A 26,061-nucleotide genomic window follows, 5' to 3' on the forward strand; every position below is an offset into this window, starting at 1 on the left:
ATGACTGATTTGTATTTGAATTCAGGTGTACTGATGAACTCTCCATGTCAGAAAACGTCGGATTGGAGTAACTACCACATCAGCTGTCCCACCAATCACACGATTTATATCGCAAAGCATGTTATTGAGGATGTTTTACCAAGTTGAACTTCCCTGCCTTCGTTTGTAGCGTCCGTTATGCTGTTTACTTTAGTGTCGAACTACCAACTAAAAACAAAATCAGTCATAAAAACTACCACATTTTGGAATCAACCGATAATTATAACACATGCAATGGTAAACATGAGTGTACTCTGCCCAAACAATATTTTTAGGAAGCTGAAACGGCTTTGAAGAAGTTTTGTAATGCCTCACTACGACCCTAATTACAGGAATCAATTCGACAGAGCATGAACTGTGAATGCATTCAAGGTATGTATTTATGCTGAATTTTGATGTACGGTACATGTATTGCCCATGATTTGGTTTCTACGTAGTGTTTATATTGTTCTGCGATGTTGTAGATTCTCGGATCATGGAAATTTGTTTGACGGAAAACAAGAGCAAATATTTTGATCAACCCTTGTATCTGAAGGCTTCGGATGCAGATTGTTCCTGTAACCTTACTGGAACAGTTATGCGTGTTGAGATATTGCAGACAATATCTGTCAAACTACTGATTCCAATGATAACATCATTTTTGGCATAAAATCTACTGAAATTGGGGAGTTTTTCGTTTTGATTAATTCTTCATTAGAAAACTTTCAGTGTCGTATTCTTTTGTAAGTACTTAAGTTGAAACTTGGAAATGATTTATCATTTTACTTTTTGACATGAGCAACAAGACACTAAATTTGTATCCAATTGATATTCCTGATCAAACAGACAATCTGATAATAAAATAACGGAATGGATCAAAGACAAGTATTGGCTATGATAAAAGTCTTCAGCTTTTAAATAATATGAAACAGTTCAATATACAACTATATGCAAGGAAATCATATACATCACGAAGAGCTTGATTAAAGATAGATAGATAGATAGATAGATAGATAGATAGATAGATAGATAGATAGATAGATAGATAGATAGATAGATCGAATTCAAGTCAATTTTATAAGGAAAACACTTTTGGATCAAGCCATGAGCAAAACATTAAAAATAGTACTACAGAATTACCAAAGGATTGTTCAAGTTTCAAAAGCCAAGATATAAAGGACACGTCATCATATTTTACAACAGAAAATGCAATTTTCCAGGTCAGCGTTATGCAAAATTCAAGCACGCATCCCTTTATCAATAATTTGAGTAAAACTACAGAAAGAGGCCTCCGCGACCAGATTGGATTGGATTGGATTCCAACATGGGTGTGTATGACTAAATCTTTACATTTTTAGTAACCCTGTCTGTGGTAATACTACGAATCAATTTTGTAATGTATTATCCAATGTTTTCTAACTTTAGACCAGGGCCTTACTTTTTTATTCTATGCCACTTTTCAAACAAACACCATATCAGGCTTATGATGCTTTCATAGTAATATCACAAATTAAAGCTTGAAAACACGTTTTTAATCTTATTTAGAAGATTCATGTGATTCATATCGTCAGCAGTAAGTATTTTGTATTATTTCTTTGATTAGCCTCTCATAATCGCATGTTGTTAAAGCGTGAAAACTTGATAGATTCATAGACCACCCGGCGCAAAACACTACATGGTAAATTGTTTTTAACCTGAGCTCCACTCGACTATTCTGTATACGTTTCTAGCAAATATACATCGCAAATGGCGTGCAATGTTAATTGTAACCATATTGCATGAAAATGCAATGTTGTCTACTAATTTTTTTTGTTTTGGTGTGTTGAACGTACACTATACGAATTCGCGAATATAAGAATTGTGTCTTAAGAACGGTTATTAAGTCGAATGTCTTAATCAAGATTTGTTGTATGTACTTGTTATCTAAGATGCAGTTTTCAAAACACCACATATGGCATAATCATGATCAGCTGTTGCTGAATGAGTTATTGACCTTTTTTTTTAATCTCAATTTACAATTCATATTATTGCCTCAGCTTTTCAGTAACGATAAAAAAATTCAAGGATTTATCTGTAGTTGTAGATGCTTTTTGTTTCTTACATATAAAGTACAGTACTTGCAGTTCAGCATTGGTTCGGTAGTGTAAAGTAATAGTGCAAGTAAGAGAGAAAAGGTTAAGAAAGCATGATAAAACGGCGACTGATGCACATAGGTGATGGAAACAATTACTGCCTTAAAGACCTCTGAATTGTTTTTATATTGGCAAGGTGTTAATCAAGGGAACTTGTGACGTAGTTTCTTAGTTTTATACTTGAATGATGGCAGTGTATCTAAAGAGGTCTACTCTGCATATGAGCAAGTCGGAGAAAGTTTGTGTCTTGTACATAGTGAGTGGAGGTACATTTATGACGTCGCTGGTATGTCTAAGAGTCCATACTAGGTTACGTATGTCAACACTTACGTACAGATTTTGCTATAAGGAAGGTAAGTCTGGTGTTGTTTTAGTCTTGTAGATGCCTACCAGAAACCTCGCAGTTCCGTATTTAATTTTCATAGCTCTAGTTTTTCAACATTGTTGACTGTTAGTGTATTTTATACAGGTCAGACTTTATGCAGTACTGGCCAAGGGGTGTACAGTAGCACTTATGCTTTGATTTAGTTGATAGACTTACTAAATCAGACTATTTTTCTTTTTTGACATATCCATCTAAGGTCAGTGAACGGTATATTTGGCATGAATAGATAAATTGAAGTAATCTGTAAGTCCGTAATTAAATAATGCTTTTCAATCTTCTGACAGTAGATCCCCTTGTATGATGATAGAGTTTCTATCTGATTTGATCATCAGACGTGCAGAGTTTTCATCTGATTTGATCAAGCTATCTGATATGCGAAAAGTCTTGTTGGAACATTTTGTGATGAGAGATTTGTCAATCGTTTGGACATCCAAGAGTAAGCTTTACATATGCGTGTTTTGAATGGGTAAATGCATTACAATGTTTATGGTGGCTCTATTCACCATTTTTTGATGATGCAGTATATACACAAAAAAGAAAATCTGGAAGCATGTATTTCCGGTACTGGCTGATTTGAACTGGGGCAAATTGTATGGGGACCGCTCTTTTGAATGTGTGCGAAATGAATAGATTTAAGTTGATAATTGGAAAATTCATTATTAACATGTACATGTAGGGTGGTATGAGAAACCTTCATTTTGTGTTGTATTATTTATCGAAATATTATTTAATAAACAATGAAATCAAGTATAATTTTATAAATAGTTTCTTTCCAATCATTGTAATCTTACGACGTAGCGCAGTGGATTAGAGGGTTCACAACCGATATGTAAATCATGAGTTCGAATCCTGGTGGAAATTTTTAAAAATTTAATTTACCTTTCCAAATATTTTAAACGTATTTTTTTGTAAAATATTGTGAAAGAAAATTCTAAACCAGTGAAACTTTTTCAATTATAATGTACTTCGATCCACATTAATATCGATAGATGTTCCATATATTAGGTGGCTTTGAATTTCATTTAGTTTGGGATACATAAATCCTATAAAAGATAATTTTCCCTTTTCTTTATTTGACTTGGTTTTGCATAAGGGCGAATATATTTACTTGATATATAGGCCTATAATGAAAGGTGTATGTATTCATTCCAAAACAATATTTAGGGAATTTTCTATTAGGGATATGCTAATCCTTTATTTTATCACAGTAGAAAAAATCAGAAGCCTGGCCTACTACAGTAAACAAAAAAGAACAAAACCACATAAAAATACTCGACAAACCACAAAAAAATATGTCTTCTGTTTGATTAAAGTTGGGAGTTCAAATATCATATAGCATTGCACTGAGAACTCTTTTCAGAAGTTAGAGATAAGATTTCAATACTATGATGATACTACCTAAAAATTTTCTTGTCATGTTTTTTTTTTTTATTTTAAACATGTAGGGTGGTTTAAAAGTTATTTAGAATCCGATCCTCATAATTATATAGAGATTGAAAGATGAGTTAATTTTTAAAAAAAATGACCACATATATACACGGATAGACCGATGATTAAATTAAAGTACCGTATGTCCGGTAATTTTCGCGATGATCTAATTTTCGCTTTTTTCGCGATCTCTTTTAAACCATAGACAATTGAATACGCAGAAATTATATCCTGTATCATTTTCTATAACAAACTTTTTAAATCGCAAAAAATGAATGACGCACAATAAAAATGTTACAGATTTCCCCATTTTCCCGAAGTTTGTGACACGCGAAAAAAAAACTGATATACGGTGGGGTATGTTATATTTACATATGAACATTATTGATTTTTCTACAGCAATCTCTTGTAACGGTTACAACTTGTCTCATCATCGAAAATGATAATTGTGCCATTAATGTAATCAACTATCTACAATATACACACTCTCCAAAATATCAATTACAAATAAAACACAAAACAATAACATATCGCATTGAGCAGTCCTGCTGGTCTACAAACACAAATTCACTATATATTGTTTGAGCAGAAGATTAAATCTCAAAACTATGATGAATATAAAATGCTTAAATAACGTCAAGATAGTCATTATTGGTACTTGTATGAATATTACTCTCGACTTCGTTTACAATTTGTAGAGGTGTGTATGGAGAGGCCGTCTCATTGCGTTCATTGTTGCTGGCACACATACAGTTCGCTTGATGGATCTCAATACTCGTCTTCTTCTCATTTTTAGGATGAAAAACAACCATCAGTTTCTCCTGTTTGTCTTTAATTTCTATTTTGACTGAACTATGACCTGCAGTCCTATAATATAGTACATGTATAAAATGAAATGTTCATAATGCATATATGTGCATTTACAATCTTTGAATAAAACCTGTTTGTATAAACTATAGGAGTATCAATATTTCTTAATTTGCCTCTAAAAACAACAGCGATAATTCTTTGACTTGAATCTTCAAAACTTAAAAGAAAATTACCTCTTTTTGTAGTAAATAAAAAAAGCAAAGACAAAAAGGAATATTATCAAAAAGGTCTGTATCCAACTTAAAACACCACCATGCGTTATTGCAACATCGGAACTCTCTACAAATAAAACAAAAAAACTATGTAAATTGAATTGAGAATCAGTACACTATGCGCCAAGCACGAAGTTGTATTAATATTCGCGGTCATTGAATCAAATGTCATAATTACCTGTTTTTTTCTGTTTGAATTAAGGGTACCGAGAACTGTACCAATTATTAAATGTGTGTATAACACATTTGTTGAACAAGAATAACAAATTGTCTAAATATAATGATTGTTCTTTCTAAAAGGCATTGGCACAATTTTGGTCAACAAAAATACTTTTCGATTTTGATGTTTACAGTGCTTCAGTAAGGCATTTCTAGGTCAGCCAAAATTCTATAGCCAGTCCTCGGTAATAATTATACAGAGAGAGAGAGAGAGAGAGAGAGAGAGAGAGAGAGAGAGAGAGAGAGAAAGAGAGAAAGACAGAGAGTTAACAATTCTTCAAAATCCCAGGTCATGCTTCTGTTTACATTTTGAATGTTTAAGTAAAAATTCCAGTTGTTGACCTTAAAATGAATGTACCAAACACTAATAACTGTTTATCTTTGCTTAAAAAGAATGAGCATATATAAAATTCGGGTTGAAAAGAATTTTAACTGGTATATTGAACCAATGTAAACAAAAACAGGACAAGAGCCTTGTTAACATATATAACAAAGAATTGGGAGCTCTGTATCTTGCTTATAACTCTTCGTCTGACACTCAAATTTTGGTTGATCATTAGAAATGCATTGCTAATGCATTTCAAACAATAAAAATAGAAAAATATGATTCGACCAAAATCGTAAAGATAACCCTCTAAAGAAACACAATTTGACATCAAAATATTATCTTTTATGTATAAAATGGTAAACATGTGCATTTTAAACGATACACTAAAATGCAAATGTTAGACGTCGATTTACAAACGAAATGCGGATGCTAGACTTCATTGTTATGTACACAAGGCTATAGTTTTTAATAGATTGCAAATAATGTAAAACACGAAAATACCATTTTTTGGACAAAATGAATCTTGGCAAACAATAAAAACTGATTAAATGTGTTCATAACTACTATTATCAACAAAAAAACATCCTTTGATTGAACTTATACCAACACAACACATACGTAAACAATAACAAGACTCGAGTTTTGCTTACAAAACAAAGAATTCTGAACCCTGTATCTTGCTTGTTACGCAATATTTGACTTTCAAATTTTGATGAAGCATTAAAAATACCCACATCAACTCTCATGAACATTAAAAAACGGAAAATAAAATTGGAAATGTTAAGCTCATATTGTGTCTTGGTTTCTTCAGCGAAGCAAGTATATACTTAGTTTTGACTTAGGGTTAAACAAATGACAATACAAGTAATTAACTAGATAATTAGTTTCAATATTATAAAAATATTAAAGTACATTTTCCCAAAAAATTGACAAGCTTAATTACCGGTTTTAGCACTTTGGTGTTATATCCCTATATTGTGAGGTGAGGTAAGGTATATATTTTTATAAGGATTGAAAAAAAATGGTAAGAAAATGACACTATCTAATTTAAAATATCGCTTTATGTACGATACATTTGCAAGCAAAGAATATTTAAAATCCATTCTGCAATAGATCAGTAATTAAGGTAAATTTTCTTGGTGTATCAGTAATTATTAGTTTTTAAATAAGCAATATTACTTTACGCATTTTCAAAAGGTAAAATCATAGATGAAGTGAAAGAAAACTTCGAAATTTTAAATGATTTTTTTTTTTACCAAAAATGACTTAATGTTGATTTGATGGGTAATATGTTGGGACACAGCCTCCCTAGGTTAAGTTAATTATACAAACAATTCAATGTTTGAAATACAGAAAATTACTGCAAGAATAAAAAATAATGAAATAATGTAAAAACAATCATAAACGATCGATGATAGGACTCCCGTAAGTATCTAATCATATGACTGAACACAAGAAGTCAATATTCAAAGTTCTACAGAAAAACTCACCCATTTTAGGTAATCTACCTCGATTTCCCGATTCTTTGTTTGTGACATTATTCATAAAATTTCGCATGGTTGCAATTGGTGTATTTTTTATCGTAGATAAGGATCCTGTGAACGGTAGATCTAAAGCTTGACGTCTATATCCTATATTGTGCTCAGACCTTGAACTCAAAGTCCAATTGCGACATTGAATTGAAAAGCTCCCTGAGAGGAAATGTAATATATGTTTGATAGATAGTTTACAGATATTTATTCATTTGTTTTATAAAGATTGTAAGTGATATACATGCTTTCCTGATATATGGCAAGCTTAAAAAATGTTTCAGTCGTTAAAATTTATTCAGCACATCTACCTTTACTGACGATTTTCATCATAGCCAAGCTTGATTTTGATCCATTTTCTGTTGTTATTATCAGGTTGTCTGCTTGAACTGGAATATCAACTCCGTATAAACTTACGTCCGTGTTTTGATGCTCTTAAAAATAAATCAATTTAATTACATAAATACTAGTATGAGCCTGAATGCTTTGTAAGAAATATTTTCCTAAAACTAAGCATGTAAATCAGTTCTGTTTCTCAGATATACTTAGCTGCAGATCTGTAGCTCCCAGTCTGAAAATAGTTGTGATGGACGACATGTGAGCTACAGTTCCGTATGTGTTAAAACGTTGCAATTTAGAGGAAAAATTGCGCTAGTTTTTGGCTGATTAATCTTATTTCCATACATCAACACAAATTCTGCGTGAAAATTATTACCATGACATTCTTCAGGCAATTTACCAGTGATATCGTTTCGTTACTTGCTTCAGACTTTCTTTTCTAATCACGCTAACCAACCTCGGAAAAGGAAGTATGTTAAGTTCACGTGCTGATCGCCGTTTCGACATGTAATCAAACTACACTACTTCACCATGGGCTGGTGATGGTAGTTGAAAAATATCAGAGGCAAGTAAAGTGAAGATATCAATAGTAAAATGTATCTTCCGGAACCAAATATTTGTACAGAATTTGTGTGGAAATATGGTTAATCAATCAAAAACCATTGCAACTTTTTAACACGTACGGAACTTTAGTTCCCATATTCTCCATCTGAAATTTTTTTGACCGGGAGCTACAGACCAACAGCTAATATTTACTCTCATCTATTCATAGATTTTTCTTATTACCAAAAATGTTGATATTATTCGATTGAATCAGAAGTTTAGCAGACATTGTCTGTGATATCTCAACACGAGTAACAGATCCAGTAATGTTACAGGTACAGTCGGCGTCCAAAACCCTCATTTTTTGTGCGCCGTAAATTGCAACTTTTTAACATGTACGGAACTGTAGCTCCCAGGTTGTCCATCTGAATTTTTTTCTGACCGGGAGGTACAGACCAGCAGCTAATATACTGTAAATTCCTTAAATTACGCGAGTACTTAAATTCGCGATCACACAGTATCAAATCGCGAGAATATAAAATCGCGAACGTGGAACTTTCCTTCTTATGTCTTTTAGTTTTCAACTCTCAGAAAATAATGGCGAGATTTTAAAATCCGCGAAGGATGCTTCTCGCGATTTTACGCGGATATTAATTCCTGGCGTTTAATTAGGAATCTACAGTATACTGTCTACTATTCGTAGATTTTTCTTTTTACCAAAAATGTTGATATCATTAGATTGAATCAGAAGTTTGACAGACATTGTTTGTAATATCTCAACACGAGTAACAGATCCAGTAATGTTACAGGTACAGTCTGCGTCCAAAACCCTCAAATACACAGGTTGATTAAAATGCCTTATCTCATTTTCCGTCAAACACATGCCCATGATCTGAGAATCTACAAAATCACACAACAGTATGAACACAAAATAGGAACAACTTCTTGGAATATACTAGTACATGTACCGTACATTAAAACTCATCATATTTAGTAGACATACCTTGAATACATTCATAGTCAATACTCTGTCGAAAAGTTGTTTTCTGTAACTCGGGTCGTAGTGAGGCATTACAAAACTTCTTCAGAGCCGCTTCAGCCTCCAGAAAATATTTTTTGGTCAGGTAACACTCTTTTCGTCCATTGCATATATCAACGGCCGAGTCCAAAATGTGGTAGTTTTTAAGATTGATATTGTTAGTTGGTAGTTCGACACCACAGTAAACGCCATCACTGGCGCTACACCCGAGGGCTGGGAACTTCAGTCCGTTAAAACCATCCTCAATCACGTGCCGTTTAATATAAATAGTTTGATTGGTGGGACAGAGGATGTGGTAGGTATTCCAATCAGACGTTTTTGTACATGGAGAGTTTACCAGTACACCTGAATTCAAACATATTTAAAAATGAAATCAAATGATACGCACATTAAATTACAAATTTACTTCAGGATTGTTGTTAAAGTAAAATAAGGACAGTATGACCTTTAAGATAGTAAACAAAATGTAAATGATTTGCATATAATTTTGTTCATTCGAACGCAAGGGAAGCAAACCAAAACACGTTTCTCCATCTTACGATTGGTGGTTTGAATTATGCTTTACTCTGTTACAGATTACCGATTGTGTGCGGAATGAACTGTAATACCACACAGCAAAGGATCGACCGCCCTTTCATCGTATTTAACATAGGTGTAAATAAACTGTAAAATAAAAAGAAAAACACCCATTTATTTACATACGTATTATGTCAATACATGTATATCATATGTTACATTAACCGTAATAGTACACCAAAATAGCACTATACTTCCTTTCAATCAGTTTCATCATAAAGATTAGGTGTTTCATTTTAAGATAACAAACCTGGATGGATAAGGCCAGCATTTTTTTATTTTTAGGTTTACAAACAACAAAATGATAAAGTTCCGTAGGAGGAGGAAATAAAAAAAAATAAAAATCTCTTTTGACCTACAATTTTTTTATTTTTAGGTTTACGAACCACAAAATTGTAAAGTTCTGTAGGAGAAAAAAAACTTTTATGACATCATCTTTATTCTAATAATATAATGAATGACAACTTCATGATAGTAGTGTGTAACTGCATCAAGTGTAGCATGTGAAAAGTATGTCATCTGTGTAACATATCACTGAAATAGTACAATAAAATATTAGACATACCGTTTTGATATTACATGTACATATATAGCAATGTCAGGGGTGTGCAATTACAAAATTTGGCCACAAAGTTACTAGCCCAAGATTCAAAGTTACTAGTCAGACTATTGTCGGACATGTCAACATTTCATTAAGAAAAAACCCTAAATTTTATGTACATCTATAATTATTAATATACAAAATATTTATTACTTTCATGTTTTCTGCAGTTAAAAAATATTCAACTTCATTGATCTCTCACATTTTATTTACAAAATTGGTTTGAGTGTTTATATGTGAGAAAACTCAAACATAACATTGTGAATGTGAACAGACTCTATAAAATCACTGCAACTATATGTGTGCATGTATTTTAATTATCCTGTTGAATTTCCATGTACAAAGTACAACTATGCAATTAATTATGCAATGGTAAATTTTTATTGAAAATAACGGAAAATGCACAAACAATAATATGATTTTTTTTAATTCACTAGGCAGGTCACTTTAAAATGTGTTCATGAGAATAGTTACTGCAGAAATTTATCTCTAATACATCTCTCTCTCTCTCTCTCTCTCTCTCTCTCTCTCTCTCTCTCTCTCTCTCTCTCTCTGTAAAATAATTTTTTAAAAAGGCCAATGAATACATATGCCAATTCAACACAAAAAAGAAAGGGAATAATTTTACAGTGATGTACTTGAAAACAGCTGCACAGGTAACTATCGAAGCCATGTTCAGTGAGGTGTGACTATTTCGTCTAGCCACTGGTCAACACTGTCGGTAAAACTTCAAAGTATGAAACTTACAGCAGAGTGTTTGTAGAAGCTTCTCTGAAGAATGTAGCACGAGAAAAAGATGCGTAAGAAATTTTTAGGCTATCATGACACAAAAAGAGCAGATTTTATGCCTCTGTGATAACAATGACGATACACTTTTCCTACTAGGAAAAATTTGCTGTCGGGGAAAAAAAAGAGATCTTTTTTGTAATTTTATTTTTTTTCTAAAAACTCAGAAAACCGAGCGCCGAGTTTGTAAACCTAAAAATAAAAAAATGCTGGCCTAACATTCTTTAAATGTTAATTTTTCAAGATAATAATATGAAGACATGTATATTTTTTAATAACTATTATAGAGCATCACAGCTTACCTAAACTGGATTTTCATTACAAAGCGGGGCGACATGTTCCCAAGCTCAATTGAATGAATTTCCTTGGTAATCACATAAATATTTTAATGTTCAAGCTTGTTTATTTTTGATATGAAAACACAATCATTAATGACAAGTACATGTATCCTTTTTGAAAATATCATGAAAGGTTTCCAAGAAGTGTTATTTTGTGAAAGCATGATTTTATGAAACGAGAAAGTTTTTAAGTTCTAATATTCTGAAATTTATTTGAAAATTATTAAAAGGAAATGAGGAAGTTGTCTTTCTCTTGATGTATGAGTAAAATTTATCCCGATAGAAGAATAACTTGTCCCAGGCGCGGATCCAGAAATGTTTTTAGTTGGGCGGGTGGGGGTGGGTAGAGGGGAGGGTTCCAACCCTCTACGTCCGTGCATTGTTACAACGCACCTTTAAAAATTATGCACTATGAAACTTTTGTTGAAAGTGCATAATTCTTGGACCAAGTCAATGCACTTTGAAAAAAAAATAATATTTAGATACAATGATTCGTTATCAAAACACTGTTAAGCTGAATGTGATATCTTAAAAATAATTTGATAATTCAAAAGTTAATATATGGTATATCACAAGTGTTGGTTGTGTTCATATTGTTGTCCGATCATAGACATGTTTACGACTGAAAATATGACAAACATTTTGAAAAATTTGAACGCAGATTGTCCTATAAACTTCTTTGATCATTGTCACGTGTTGAGATATTTTAGATACATGTATGAATTTTATGAGAGGTCGAAAGTTTATCCGATTTGCACTAACAAAATGGGGAGGTATAAACTAAAAATAGACTTCAAATACCAGCACGTTAATTAAAGGAAAGAGGGGTATATTACCCCCAATCACTCAATTCCAAACACCTATTCGGCAAAAAAATCGACGATATCAATATCATATATTTCTGTTCAGTATATACTTTTTCTTATGTTTGCTTTGGAAATCTGTGACGTCCAATTTTCTTTGAAAAAGCGCATGATGACAAAAATAAACGTCATCACGCGTTTTGTGTACATCAATTATAAAAAGATTAAATGAAACATTTGATATTACAGACTGATGTGCACTGATCAAAAATAATACTATTGTTAAATCATGTCTATTCGTTGATAAAAAAAACTGTTCTCGACAAAGTTTCTGGCACTATACTATTAGTCGTGGAAGCGTACTAAATAAATTGTTACAATGGCTGTTCCATAATTTTATGTTTCATATCCCTGATTAAGAGCGTTTATAATTGCTTTAAAGTGACGATACACAAATACTTTATACAAATAAACATCAATATATATAAATAAGCATCGATTGCTTATTTTTGGATCATCTTAGACCTAAAATACACCATGCAAGGCTGTGGAAATAAATTGAATACCGTGCGTTAGCGTTAGTCTCGGTGTTTTAGGACCGACGACATCCAAAAATGAGTATTTAAACTTGATGGAAATATTTTTTTTTCGCGGTGCATTTACTTGGTCCCAAAATTAACACACTTTCAACTAAATTTTTAAAGTGCATAATTTCTAAAACCCTGGATAACTTTTAAAAAATCAAACTTATTTAATTTTCATATTAAAATACCAACCACAATATAAAATATATATAATACTTTGGAACCCCTCCCCCTAGAAAACATTTTAGATCCGCGTGTAGAATTAGTAATTCTCTATAATATATTTTATCATTATATATCAAGAGAAAGACAACTTCCTCGTTTCATAAAATCATATTTTCACAAAATAATACTTCTTGAAAACCTTTCATGATATTGTCAAAAGGGATGCGTGTACTTGTCCTAAATGATAAATATCCTTGAACGTGTGTTTCATATTAAAAATAACTAAGCTTTAACATCAGAGTATTTATGTGATTTTCAAGGAAATTCATTAAACTGAGCTTGGGAACATGTTGTCCCGTGTTGTAATGAAAATCCGGTTTAGGTAAGCTGTTTATAGAGTAATGCTATATAACAGATATTTCAAAAACTTATATGTATCACATTTATCTTCAGATGTTACCATTTAAAGAATGTTATCCGTCAAATTATTGTAATCTTTTAATAAACTACAAAATCTCTATTAACGAAACTGATTGAAGGAGATGTACTGCTAGTTTTTTTTGTATTATTACAGTTTATATATCATATAACATATTGACATTATATATATATATATATATATATATATATATATATATATATATATATATATATATATATATATATATATATATATATATATATATATATATATCTATCTATATCTATATATATATATATAAAGGGATTTTTTTTTATTTTACAGTTTATTTACACCAATGTTAAATCCGATGAAAGAGCGTTTGATCCTTTTCTGTGTGGTTTTACAGTTCACTCCAGATGCAATGGGTAATCTAAAACAGAGAAAAGCATAATGTTGACCATCAATAACTAGATGAAGAGACGTGTTTCGTTTGCTTCCCTTTCGTTCTGATGAACAAAATCATATGCAAATCAATTACATTTGTGTCTGCTATCTTAAAGGTCATACTGTCCTTATTTTAGACTAACAACAATTCTGAAGTAATGAATCAATTAATTTCATTTTAAAATGAACGATTTGTGTTTGAATTCAGGTGTACTGGTAAACTCTCCATGTACAAAAACGTCTGATTGGAATACCTACCACATCCTCTGTCCCACCAATCAAACTATTTATATTAAACGGCACGTGATTGAGGATGGTTTTAACGGACTGAAGTTCCCAGCCCTCGGGTGTAGCGCCAGTGATGGCGTTTACTGTGGTGTCGAACTACCAACTAACAATATCAATCTTAAAAACTACCACATTTTGGACTCGGCCGTTGATATATGCAATGGACGAAAAGAGTGTTACTTGACCAAAAAATATTTTCTGGAGGCTGAAGCGGCTCTGAAGAAGTTTTGTAATGCCTCACTACGACCCGAGTTACAGAAAACAACTTTTCGACAGAGTATTGACTATGAATGTGTTCAAGGTATGTCTACTAAATATGATGAGTTTTAATGTACGGTACATGTACTAGTATATTCCAAGAAGTTGTTCCTATTTTGTGTTCATACTGTTGTGTGATTTTGTAGATTCTCAGATCATGGACATGTGTTTGACGGAAAATGAGATAAGGCATTTTAATCAACCTGTGTATTTGAGGGTTTTGGACGCAGACTGTACCTGTAACATTACTGGATCTGTTACTCGTGTTGAGATATTACAAACAATGTCTGTCAAACTTCTGATTCAATCTAATGATAGCAACAGTTTTGGTAAAAAGAAAAAACTACGAATAGTAGACAGTATACTGTAGATTCCTAATTAAACGCCAGGAATTAATATCCGCGTAAAATCGCGAGAAGCATCCTTCGCGGATTTTAAAATCTCGCCATTATTTTCTGAGAGTTGAAAACTAAAAGACATAAAAAGAAAAGTTTCACGTACGCGATTTTATATTCTCGCGATTTGATGCAAACCAGTGTGATCGCGAAATTAAGTACTCGCGTAATATAAGGAATTTACAGTATATTAGCTGCTGGTCTGTACCTCCCGGTCAAAAAAAAAATCAGATGGACAACCCGGGAGCTACAGTTCCGTACATGTTAAAAAGTTGCAATTTTCGGCGCACAAAAAAATGCGCTGGTTATGGACTGATTAACCATATTTCCACAAAAATTCTGTACAAATATTTGATTCCAACAAAGACATTCAGACATTTTACTATAGATATCGTCACTTTACTTGCCTCTGATATTTTTGAACTACCATCTACAGCCCCTGGTGAGGTAGTGTAGTTTGTTCACATGATAAAATGGCGATCTGCACGTGAATTTAACATACATGTACTTCATTTTCCGAGAGTTGTTAGCGTGATTAAAGAAAGTCTGAGGCAAGTAAAGAAACGATGTTAGTTGTATATGCCTGAAAAATTTCGTGGTAATAATTTTTTACACAAAATGTGTGTGAATGTATGGAAACAAGATTAATCAGTCCAAAACTAGCGTATAGCGCAATTTTTCCTCTAAATTGCAACGTTTTAACACGTACGGAACTGTAGCTCACAGGTCGTCCATCACAACTATTTTCAGACCGGGCGAAACAGACCTGGTTTTCATGCTTAGTTTTAGAAAAATATTTTTTGGAAAACATTCAGGCTCATATTTATGTAATTAAATGGATTTATTTTTAAGAGCATCAAAACACGGACGTAAGTTTATACGGAGTTGATATTCCAGTTCAAGCAGACAACCTGATAATAACAACAGAAAATGGATCAAAATCAAGCTTGGCTATGATGAAAATCGTCAGTAAAGGTAGATGTCCTGAATAAATTTTAACGATTAAAACAATTTTTAAGCTTACTATATACGGTATCAGGAAATCATGTATATCACATACGATTTTAATAAAAGAAGAGAATATCTTTAAACTATCTATCAAACATATATTACATTTCCTCTCAGGGAGCTTTTCAATTCAATGTTGCAATTGGACTTTGAGTTCAAGGTCTGAGCACAATATAGGATATAGTAGTCAAGCTTCAGATCTACAGTTCACAGGATCCTTATCTACGATAAAAAATACACCATTCGAGGACAATCGAATTGCAACCATGCAGAATTTAATGAATAATGTGACAGACAGAGAAACAGGAAATCCAGGTAGATTACTAGCATGTGTGTTTCTCTGTAAAACTTGGAATATAATATTGACTTCTTGTATTCAGTCATATGATTAGATACTAACGGGAGTCGTATTATCCATCGTTTATGTTTATTTTTACATTATTTATTTATCGTTTAATCTCACACTAATTTCTTGTATTTCAAACGTTGAATTGTTTGTATAATTAACTTAACCTATGGAGGCTGTGGCCCAACAAATTACCCATCAGATCAACATTAAGTATTTGATGGATGTTATTTTATAGCCATAAACTAAATTTTCGGTTAAAAAAATACCTAAATATTTTCATTTAAAATTACGAAGTTTTCTTCCCTTTTATCCAGGGCTCTTTATCTCAAGGTTATCGATATAGTCTTTCTATATTTCAGTAAAATTCTGGATACAGGGCCTTACAGTGATCCTTATTTTCTTTGCTTTGTTGGTCGTTTTTCTGCTGCTGTTAAATATTATTCAGCAAAAGTAAGCATAGCTCTTTTTTATCAAGTAGATTATTGATATTAATAACATGTAGTTATATGTAATAAATCATTCTTCTGTGCATAATTGATCTTTATCATTCTGTGATATATTCATATGTATGTCCAGGGTGGTAGGCATAATAATGAAAAGGTGAGCGACACACGTGACACACAAACAACTGTAACAAGACAATACTTTGTGTTTGCAGGAAGGAAAGATATTTGCTGCTGAAAATACTACAGAAACTTAATGACAGGTGCCCAGAATTAAACGATGAACATTGTAGAACAGAAATAAGTCCTTCCGAAGACGATAAGAACTATCAGGAAATTTCAAACCAGTTCCTCTGCCATCCAAATACAAAACAATATACTAATTCCGTGTACGAAACAGATTGTATGGTTATGGAAAACTCTGGAGTTGAACAAGATGACGCGGGATGTAATATGACGTCACTTGAAAGTAAAAGTAACGGTTCTATGCTGGTAAATAACGACCCAAATGGAGTTTATGAGCTACAAAAGATTACCTGAATAATGTCGATTAATACATGTATGTAATACATGTATGTCAACTTTTAATTAATTGACTGCATAGTGGAAACTATACATGGACTCTCACAGATTTTCAGAAATATGCAATCAAGAATTTGTTTTTACCATTGAAATGAATCTGTTTTCCAATAAATTGCCTTGACCTTAGTATTTCTTAAAACGTTCATGTAAAATATCAATCTGCAATTGAGGTACTGTCTAAATTGGCAGAAAAATCAAAGTTATATTTTAGACCATTGTAATGTTGGAAATTAATACTATAATTTGTGTTACTTGGGTTTCTCGTTTTTAGGCTTTTCCCAAATAAATATCTTTTCAACAACCTTGAAAAAGATATTACTGTATTTTAATATTATTATTGCAGATTTTAAAGTTGTTTTCATGTGTTTTGATTGCATTTTGGGGTGTACATGCCACAAATCGAGTTTCCAAGGTGACAAAGTCTTGTCATGAGTTTACATTTACATTATCAAACAATTTCATTTACCAGGATAGTCTAAATGAGTTAACTGGTTCTTTTTGGATCAAAATGTTTGCACCCTTCTATCGGGTGTAGTACTATTGTTTACTGTGATTTCATTAATATTCAAGGGTATCAATTTTCGTGGATAAAGTGAAAATCACAGCTTCAAGGAAACGTAAAATCGTGGCCAATGACCCTATCAAATCAAGATGTTAGAAATTGCACTTCAATGAACACTTAATTCATGGATCAACTTAATAACGAAATCCACGAAAATTGGTATTCATCGAATATTGATGAAACTACAGTAATAGTATTGGTCTGTGGTTCACAGTTTGAACCATTATAATGATGTTTGAATAAAGATATTATGAATCGTTTCTTTGTTGTTCATTAGAAGAAGAGTTTAAACACGATCCATATCATCTTGTTGAGCGCTGTGTCTCTCTACACCACATTATTGTTTGGGCAGGGGCAGAGTGAAATCAAGCATTATTGCTTGTTCGTCAGGAGGTCTCAAAGAAAACCATTGTTTGACTAATTTTATTCATGCTATAAACTACTAGAAATCAATCATGCCTAAAAGTAAATATTGCGGTTCTGGGCAGTAGAAATTCATCTTGTTTACAATAAAAGGTTTTTTAATCTCCCCTTTACAAATTATGTTGAGTTGTATTGTAGTAAATAAGAATCGCATTACATGCAACTAAGAATGCTTAAGCCAAGTTTTAATTAAAATTAGCCGAGTCGTTCTAAAGAAGAGCTCGAAAAAAAGAGACATTCGCTTTATGAGAGCTTAAAAAGTATAGGAGTATTACAAATGTATTACATAAGGGACTTTTCAGCATCTATCTACGAAATTGTATCTCTGCCGAACGCCTCTACAAAGATTAAAGTTACAATATTACTAAATATTTTGTAGATTTGTGTACAGCTTCTTTGAAACTTTACTCTGGAGGTAATAAACAGTGTTTGGTACTGCACTACATAAAACATCTGAATTTTCTGTTCAAAAATAGTTCCTGGTGTTGAATTATTTCCATGTGACACAAAATATAGTGTTTACCCTTTTTCCTCAATTGAGATCCATTCCTTTTCATAAAAAAAATTGCACGATTTCATACTCATTGTAAATTATATAAACTATAGAGAACTTTTTGACTGATCTTCATTTTATGAAATATTCAGGAAATGTTTTAATTACGTGACTGGCAGAATTTAATACTTGAAATGTGGTTCTGGTTGGAAAGATCATTCAGATACAAAATGTCCATGAAATAACAAGGTTTAAGGTTATTAGGGAGATTCAGATGATTCAAATCGTCTCCAGTAAGTAGATTTTTGGTTTCTTTGTGTGGCATATCATATCATCATGGTGTCTAAAGATATAGTCTAAACTTGATAGATTTGTAAAACATACAAAGCGAGATATAACACTTTATTTTCAATTTAAAAGTGAAGTTATTTTTCCAATATTCCTTTATTTACCCATTATTTTATATGCGCGTTACTGTCCAATAATCTAGTTAATAAAACCTATTTTATATTTGAGCTCCACTGGACTACTCTGTATAAGATTTCAACAAATAATTCACATTGCAAATGGCGTGCAATGAATTGTATCACCACTCGTAACCATATTGGATGAAAAAGCATTCCTGTAAACTAATATTTTGTTTTGTTGTGTCAAACGAACACTACATGTATATACTGTAAAGTCTTGATTATAGGATAAGTGTGTAGTAGGTACGACCATTTAGTCGAATATCATGATCAGCAATGGGATTAGTTGTATGAACAAAATATGTAAGAAGCAGCTTCCAAAGAACCAATCCGGCCATATGATAGACAACTTCTTAATGAGCTAATAATCACTTTTGTATTTCAATTGTCATTCTTATTTTTTTAACATGCGGAAAAATATATGCTTTTAGGAAAAATACCCTTTTGTCGGAAATTCTCCAACGGATTTAGATTAAATGACTACCTGGATAACATTACGATAACATTACGATAGTTGTAAACAAAGTTCATTAGGATTCAAAATCAGTTCAGAATATATGTCCTTTGCACTCATATTCCACAAGCCTAAAGTTAAGTAAACTGCAAATTCTAAAAACGTTTGCTTTAACCTCATTGAATTTGATATTCAACAAGAGACGGTATGGCCTCAGCTTGCCAGTAGCCTGATAAAAGGTTTCAAGGATTTGTCTTAAGGTGTCAGTGTTCTGATTTGGAAGGTTCTACTTCCTACATATAGACAGCAAATAGAGTACAGTGCTTGCATTGTCGTATTTATTCAGTTGAGTACATTTATAGTATTTTGCAGGGTAGCGAACGGAGGTTAAAAGCAAAATGGAAACAATTACTGCTCTGAAGACTTCTTTAGTTTTTGGCAGAGGCAGGTGTTCGGGTAAATTGCGAAATATTAAATTTAAGGAAGGCAGGAAAAACTGTAGGGGTCTGATTAGCAGAACGGTATGACAAGACTGTGATAGTGACTGTGTGTTGTGCATAGTGGGTGGAGGTATATTCATTTTCTCGCTTGTATGTCTATGAACGCATGCTAGATTTCGTATGTCATCATTAACTTACAGTCTTGTACCGTAAGGAAGGCCATTCTAGAACCTAAGTAATTTCGCTGGTGCTGCTTTTGGTGTAGTAGTTGTTCGCCAAAAACCTTGCCTCTTTGTATTGGATGCTTTCTAGCGTTTAGCTTATCAATATTGTTTGCTGTATAGGAATCCTAGACATGTAAATTATTCTAAAATATGGTGTTTCGACTTGATCGGTAGAGTAACTAGCTTTCTCTGTACGAAGTTGATATTGTTGTGTTTCATTCTTCGTCACTGCAAAGAATCGTGAAAGATTCCATATGGTTGTTCTATGAGACTTTTCTACAAGGTGACAGCAGACTATTCCAATAATTTTCTTTTTTCGCGATGTCTATCTGAAGTCAGTGTAAGTGTTAGTACATTATGTACGTGTAATGTGTAGTTGGTATATTTTTCGTTTCCAAGTGATCCGCAATACCTCTCATTTAGATGGATTGATGTAATCTGTAAATCGGTAAATTCTGTTTTGTTTTTAGGTATTTTTTTCCTCAAACTGTAGATCTATTTGTAAGATCATAAAGTTTTCATCGGAATTTATCATGTATAGAGCATGCTATCTTCTGCGAAAAAAGTCTGGTGGATGATTTTACACTCTCCATGATCTTTTCTAGTTAAGCAAAGTCTCTTTACTGCCTTGTTGGAATATATCGCGATGGGTAATTTCACCAATTTGTCAAAAGTGTGGAAGTCTAGGAAAAAACGTATTGTTTTTTCAGTACTGGTTGAAGGTTGTTACATCCGTTGTCCAATTGTTATCAGGAATACAACAACCGGACGTGCCACTCATCCTTATTACCGTTTTTCACTTTAAAAAATTGTTTCCTATAGGTTTGTATGTCACCTGTCAGAAGAGACACACTTTGACAAATTTTTAAGATATAGAGCCCTAGACGGATACAACACCACCATCTTTGCACTGACATTATTATTATCTGACACGATGTGAAATGATGCTTACTTTGTTTTTTAGAATGAATTATTAGACATATCAGTAGTAAATAAAGGAGCCCAACAGGTTTCTTGAGAATGTAATTTTCAAAGACCAAAGAACCAGACGTACAAATTAGACGGATTGTGGTCAATTTTGACATTATGAAGAACGTGGCATCCTTTAAGAAGCATGTAGAAAACCCTCCATGTTGACAATTGTGTGGTAAAAGGTCGTTTCTAAATCGTTTGAATTCTAACTTTTCAATTTCAGATACATATATAACTGACATTGTCCTCGTGATTTTTGGACCATGAGCATGGAACAGTGTCAAAATGGTACGGACTTATGTCAGGTAATTGTCAATCACTTCCTTTTACCATATACACATGTCTTTGGTATCATGTTATTTTGCAAAAGGAAGATTAGAGTTTACTTTGTGCTCGATTGTATTCATTTTGATTACACCTAGAGAACCAAATTGTCCTCATGTTTTGTACTTGAGATAGGGATTTTTACAGTAAAACAGTACAATGTACATGTTAATCAGCATATCTGTGCTAGCTGAAAGATACCGTAAACAGGGAAATATTCGCCCTCGTTTTATTTTCGCCCCTTTCGCCCTCGTTGTTAGCGGGCAAATTTAAGACTGAGCGAATTCGGATGACTCAAATTTTATCTGTAAAAACACAATTCTGTTTGGGCGAATTCAAGATGCGACGAAACTGTTTGCAAGTGTAGAAGGGCGAAAAATACACGGGGCAAAAATAATCTTGTATACTGAAGAAATCAAGAACTAAATGATGGCGATATTATTCTAAGTATTCTGATTTTAAATCAACAACAGGACATCATGGTGTTGAAGGTGTCGGTGGGAGCTATGGCCGTCCTGTGTGTGTTTATCATTGGCTCTCTCCTCTGGTTAGTCCGACTGGCGCGGTAAGTAGTCACCACCCTACAGTTATTTAGAACCAAGTACAAGGTATACAGTTATACTAATTCTATCATATGCATCAGTTTTGTCAGTTTGTGGTGTCATTGTGTAGTTTCCTTGAGACGGATTAGCATGTGAAACACAAAAATAGATTCATCAATTTTCAAGATTTTTATAACGGTTTTAGTTGTTACAGGAATTAGATCAAGTTGATGTTTTAACTCTTGTTGTAACATAAGCATGCTGAAGGACTTAAAAAATCTATATTTCGTCGATGTCCTTGGATAGAGGAGGCTCCATATCGTGCCCACGTCGATTTGTCACATGACAGTTGTTTTGATAGAATCATATGATACACAACTGTGATAATAAATTCCCAAGGGCGTTTATGATAAACTTAATTCCGTGCTGGTTCCATGTAGAAAATTTCACAGGAAACTCCATTGCATAAATACATTTACATCCTTGAAGTTCTACAAAAATATACTGTATCTGTTCATTTAATCGATATTGATTTCATAATTCCGGGAACAAAGGGGACAGAGTCAACAATAAATATAAAATAGCCGGGTCCCTTACTACCATTTATGTTTTAAACTCTCTCTCTCTCTCTCTCTCTCTCTCTCTCTCTCTCTCTCTCTCTCTCTCTCTCTCCATATATAGGTATAGGAGGACGAGTGTTCGATTTCTTTTTGGCGTTAAGACTATTATATTCTGCGTTATATAAAATGCTAGACTTTTTTGGAAAATTTGAAAATAACGATGTTTCACAGAAATAACACACGCATACATTTTACAAATATATTCCGTCAAAGGTTTTAAATAGTAGTAGGTGTTTTTGCATGTTCTTGTTGAAATAAAAGCCAACCAGTATATGCACATTTCATTTCATTAACATTCTTTAACTTTTTTAAAACTAACCCTTAATTGCTTTAAAGATTGCACAGTAATACGTAAGTATTACTTTAATACGTCGTTTTGTCTATAAGAAGTTTGGTTTTTTATATCTGTTGACAGGAAAAAGATCAGAGATCTAGAGAGCCTTATTACCCCTTTGTACCTAACACTTTTGGATGACAACGATGGTTTAACAGAGAGTAATAAAGAAAAAGAAGACAAAGATCCATCGGCGAATCTCACAACCAATCCATTGTATGCAGCTGATAAATTAGATCAGCCTAATCAGAACGAGGTCACCAATGACGTCACAAAATCACGCGGAACGAGGAAGATGTGTAAATCAGACAGTGAATTGTCAATAACTAAGAAATTAGTTCTAATGAAGCTCCAAGCAGACTTCAAGGATAAATATATATACGAAAAATGTCGCCTTCCGTTTGAAAACTATACAGAGTAAATATAGCTGTTTGCCTGGTATATCAGCATGTATAAATATGACCATAGCTGTGAGTTATGATAATCATAATTCATACGAAGAATTTTTTTTATTTATTTTTTTCTTCTCATACATATTTGTTTTCGTTTACGTTTGTTGCAAATGGTGACCAAGTTATCTTACATTCTGGATATTTTATAAACGTAACATTGCTGCGCACTTTCTTGTTAAGTCTATTTCTGATCGCTTTGTTATGCGAGTTTTTCTTTGGATATTTTACGACTGACGTAGTAACTAACTTTGCCTCTGAAATTCATTTCAGTTCCATTGAATGTGGTTTGTTTTACAGATATATTTTTTTTTAAATGGCGATTCTCGACGGGTCATACGGTGCGTGGATTTAACATACATGTACTTCACCATCTGGAGTTGATGAGGATATTTTAGAGAAAATCTGAGTCAAATAAAGAGATAAATTCATAGTAAAACGCCTTTAAAAAATTGGCATCAAATGATATTGCGGAATATTTTTTTTTGAAATTAGATAAGTATGATGCATGTATAATGACCAAACTAGCGTGCGAAAATTGCAGTTTTAACCCTGATTTTCCTGTAGAGCTACATTTTTGCATCTATACACTCATACACTCAAACTATAGGGTTAATTAGTTATCCTCAGTCTGTTTGATCTGGCATTTGATTCTATCTATACATGTAAATGTATATAAAAAATAGTGGAAACAAATACATGTGCATGTACATATAATTTCACTATACATGATTGTATTATATACATTCTGTGTTGTAAAATTTTGAAAGACTTACGTAAAATGGAAAGAAAAATGTATGTTCCTAAATTATATTCCTATTGACAGTTATCATGTTTATAATATATAAATTTATTTATTTTGTTATACTGAATGTCTTAATTTTTAAGAAATTTTACTGCTTTTATATAGGAATAACGTGAATTCTACAGCGAACCGTACGCGCATAATTTTTGCGCATGTAAGATTTTTTAATGTTACCCGTTGCTAAGTGCGTTGCTAACGCTGAGGGTAATAGAAAATATTATTAACTGCGTCTTAACCAATCAGATTTCAGTATTTAACATGAAAGTATAACAATAAACTTTATGCTCCAAACTTTTATGGCCTTGAAAATATCATAAACTCTATACTTTTAATGTTATTGTTTATGAAATATTTGGTGGGGGCAAGCCTTTTAATTTGTTATCAATTCATACGTGGTATTGTGCATTATTTTAAATGTCTCTGATGTATTTTTCTCTAGTATGCTCATGCACACAATGTTCAAACTGTTAATATGTAATGCTAATATATGTAACAGTGATAAAATTTGTTTTGTAGATTGCAATGATGTACATAGAAACAATAAGTTAACCTTGTTATTCCTACAATGTACAGCGAATTCATGTTACACTTTGTACGAGTATCTGTCATAGATTAACTTGTAAAACGCATATATATAAATACATTACTACGTATAGAAATACAATAATAATTGTCTGTTTTGTTCTATTATAATATTGTAATACAGCTATAAAAAAGTACTTCATTTGCTTCGCGGTTTATAACGCGTAAAATGTCCTAAAATATGTGATATCGTATGACATAGGTAGATAAATAATCAAACTGAAACTCAAGCTATACATGAACTTGTGAAATTTTTGCTGTTTTTTAATAATTGAAATTCTTGGTTTTTCATGCAGAGTCCGATTAATAAGTTGAGAAATAAATTGATTTTTTTTCTCTAGCGCTCGGAAACTAGCTTTTGTTTGCGAAAAAAATTTCTGTGAGTTTTGGGTGATTTTTTTCCTGTTAAAAATCAATGATACGTATTCTTAGATCGGGCCAACGTCAATAAAAGTTCTATTTCCGGGACCCGAACAATAATAAATTATAAAATCCGACTCTTGAAATTGAATCGATGTTTTCTTCCCCAAAAATTCGTTTTAGGAGATCACTTTGAAAACTATTTAATTCAAACAACATAAAAATGAACCATAAATTGTGAAAACGGAAGAATATCCCTTTTACTAACCCATTTTTTCTTATTGGAATAGAAAAGATGCTATTTATATACAATCATCGTTCTCTCATTAATACATGTATATTAGTTAGTCTGTTTGTTTGCTTTTGTTTTGTTTTGTTGCCCTATATGCAATATTTGCCAAAAGAACAACTCTTGAAAACTGTAAGAGGAGTTATCCATACAATAGGGGTACCCTATATGCAATATTTTGTCCCAAAAAAAAGACGAAGTTCAACAGCTGGTTTGGGGGGGGGGGTGGGGGGTAGCGTTTGGATCTGAAATTTTGTTTTAAAATATCTTTGAACATTGCACACTCCATTTCAGTTTGGAATTGTAGAGAGTACGTATTGGCGTGGATTAAGTGCTTATTGAACTTTAGCACCATTGATAGACTTTCAACTTGTGGCACCATTGATAGACTTTCAACTTGTGGCAACTTAAAAATGATTAGGCACGTGCACATTATCTAACGTTCACTTCCTTCTTTTAGAACTGGTTAAAATTTCCTCATTTCGATTAGTGTTCTGTGGTTCTACAACATATGATGCAAATTATTTATACAATGTATGTATAGAATACTGTGCTAGTCATTTGACTATTTTTTTTGTGTAAAACAAATATACAATTTTTTTACATTAAATAAACTGATATGAAATTTTTTTTATAATGGAAAAAAAAAACAGAAT

At 32.5% G+C, this 26,061-nt stretch overlaps 3 protein-coding genes and 1 pseudogene across 5 annotated transcripts; 3 read left to right on the forward strand and 1 right to left on the reverse strand.

Annotated features, from left to right (window-relative positions):
* Positions 1-1,671, forward strand: LOC128187552 (uncharacterized; annotated as a pseudogene).
* Positions 1,672-3,744: 2,073 nt separating this feature from the next.
* On the reverse strand, positions 3,745-11,364 carry LOC128189770 (uncharacterized). The gene is made up of 8 exons (XM_052861520.1): positions 11,308-11,364; positions 9,623-9,705; positions 9,007-9,387; positions 8,721-8,903; positions 7,433-7,555; positions 7,083-7,283; positions 5,007-5,112; positions 3,745-4,830 (listed from the first exon to the last, which is right to left on the reverse strand). Exons 1-8 carry the CDS (start codon positions 11,340-11,342, stop codon positions 4,590-4,592), a joined length of 1,353 nt encoding a protein of 450 aa, XP_052717480.1. The 5' UTR covers positions 11,343-11,364; the 3' UTR covers positions 3,745-4,589.
* A 1,818-nt stretch (positions 11,365-13,182) lies between these two features.
* On the forward strand, positions 13,183-17,191 carry LOC128189129 (uncharacterized). 3 transcript variants are annotated; one of them, XM_052860603.1, is made up of 8 exons: positions 13,183-13,277; positions 13,641-13,723; positions 13,951-14,331; positions 14,435-14,617; positions 15,536-15,658; positions 15,809-16,006; positions 16,400-16,490; positions 16,699-17,191. In XM_052860603.1, the coding sequence occupies exons 1-8, from the start codon at positions 13,243-13,245 to the stop codon at positions 17,021-17,023; spliced, it is 1,419 nt and encodes a 472-aa protein (XP_052716563.1). In that variant the 5' UTR covers positions 13,183-13,242; the 3' UTR covers positions 17,024-17,191. The 3 variants fall into 3 exon arrangements, with proteins under 3 accessions (XP_052716563.1, XP_052716565.1, XP_052716564.1); XM_052860605.1 differs by lacking the exon at positions 14,435-14,617; XM_052860604.1 differs by lacking the exon at positions 13,183-13,277 and having other exon boundaries at positions 13,641-13,858.
* A 1,414-nt stretch (positions 17,192-18,605) lies between these two features.
* On the forward strand, positions 18,606-25,592 carry LOC128186807 (uncharacterized). Its single transcript, XM_052856711.1, has 4 exons — positions 18,606-18,836; positions 21,324-21,405; positions 21,898-21,989; positions 23,002-25,592. Exons 2-4 carry the CDS (start codon positions 21,364-21,366, stop codon positions 23,339-23,341), a joined length of 474 nt encoding a protein of 157 aa, XP_052712671.1. The 5' UTR covers positions 18,606-18,836; positions 21,324-21,363; the 3' UTR covers positions 23,342-25,592.
* Positions 25,593-26,061: the final 469 nt, after the last annotated feature.

The sequence above is a fragment of the Crassostrea angulata genome, chromosome 6 (assembly GCF_025612915.1).
Source record: "Crassostrea angulata isolate pt1a10 chromosome 6, ASM2561291v2, whole genome shotgun sequence".
Taxonomy (NCBI): Eukaryota; Metazoa; Mollusca; class Bivalvia; order Ostreida; family Ostreidae; genus Magallana; species Magallana angulata.

What these genes read in the sequence shown, in the direction of transcription:
- LOC128189770 (XM_052861520.1), bottom strand. Translation starts at nt 11,342, where the DNA reads ATGTCGCCCCGCTTTGTAATGAAAATCCAGTTTAG. An exon ending in TGACTATGAATGTATTCAAG is followed by an intron (nt 8,904 to 9,006) that starts GTATGTCTACTA and finishes GTGATTTTGTAG; the next exon opens with ATTCTCAGATCATGGGCATG. An exon ending in AGGTAGATTACCTAAAATGG is followed by an intron (nt 5,113 to 7,082) that starts GTGAGTTTTTCT and finishes TTTTATTTGTAG; the next exon opens with AGAGTTCCGATGTTGCAATA.
- LOC128189129 (XM_052860603.1), top strand. Translation starts at nt 13,243, where the DNA reads ATGTTGTCCCGTGTTGTAATGAAAATCCGGTTTAG. An exon ending in GTTCACTCCAGATGCAATGG is followed by an intron (nt 13,724 to 13,950) that starts GTAATCTAAAAC and finishes GTTTGAATTCAG; the next exon opens with GTGTACTGGTAAACTCTCCA. An exon ending in CAGAGAAACAGGAAATCCAG is followed by an intron (nt 16,007 to 16,399) that starts GTAGATTACTAG and finishes TCTATATTTCAG; the next exon opens with TAAAATTCTGGATACAGGGC.
- LOC128186807 (XM_052856711.1), top strand. Translation starts at nt 21,364, where the DNA reads ATGAGCATGGAACAGTGTCAAAATGGTACGGACTTATGTCAG. An exon ending in ATGGTACGGACTTATGTCAG is followed by an intron (nt 21,406 to 21,897) that starts GTAATTGTCAAT and finishes AATCAACAACAG; the next exon opens with GACATCATGGTGTTGAAGGT. An exon ending in TGGTTAGTCCGACTGGCGCG is followed by an intron (nt 21,990 to 23,001) that starts GTAAGTAGTCAC and finishes ATCTGTTGACAG; the next exon opens with GAAAAAGATCAGAGATCTAG.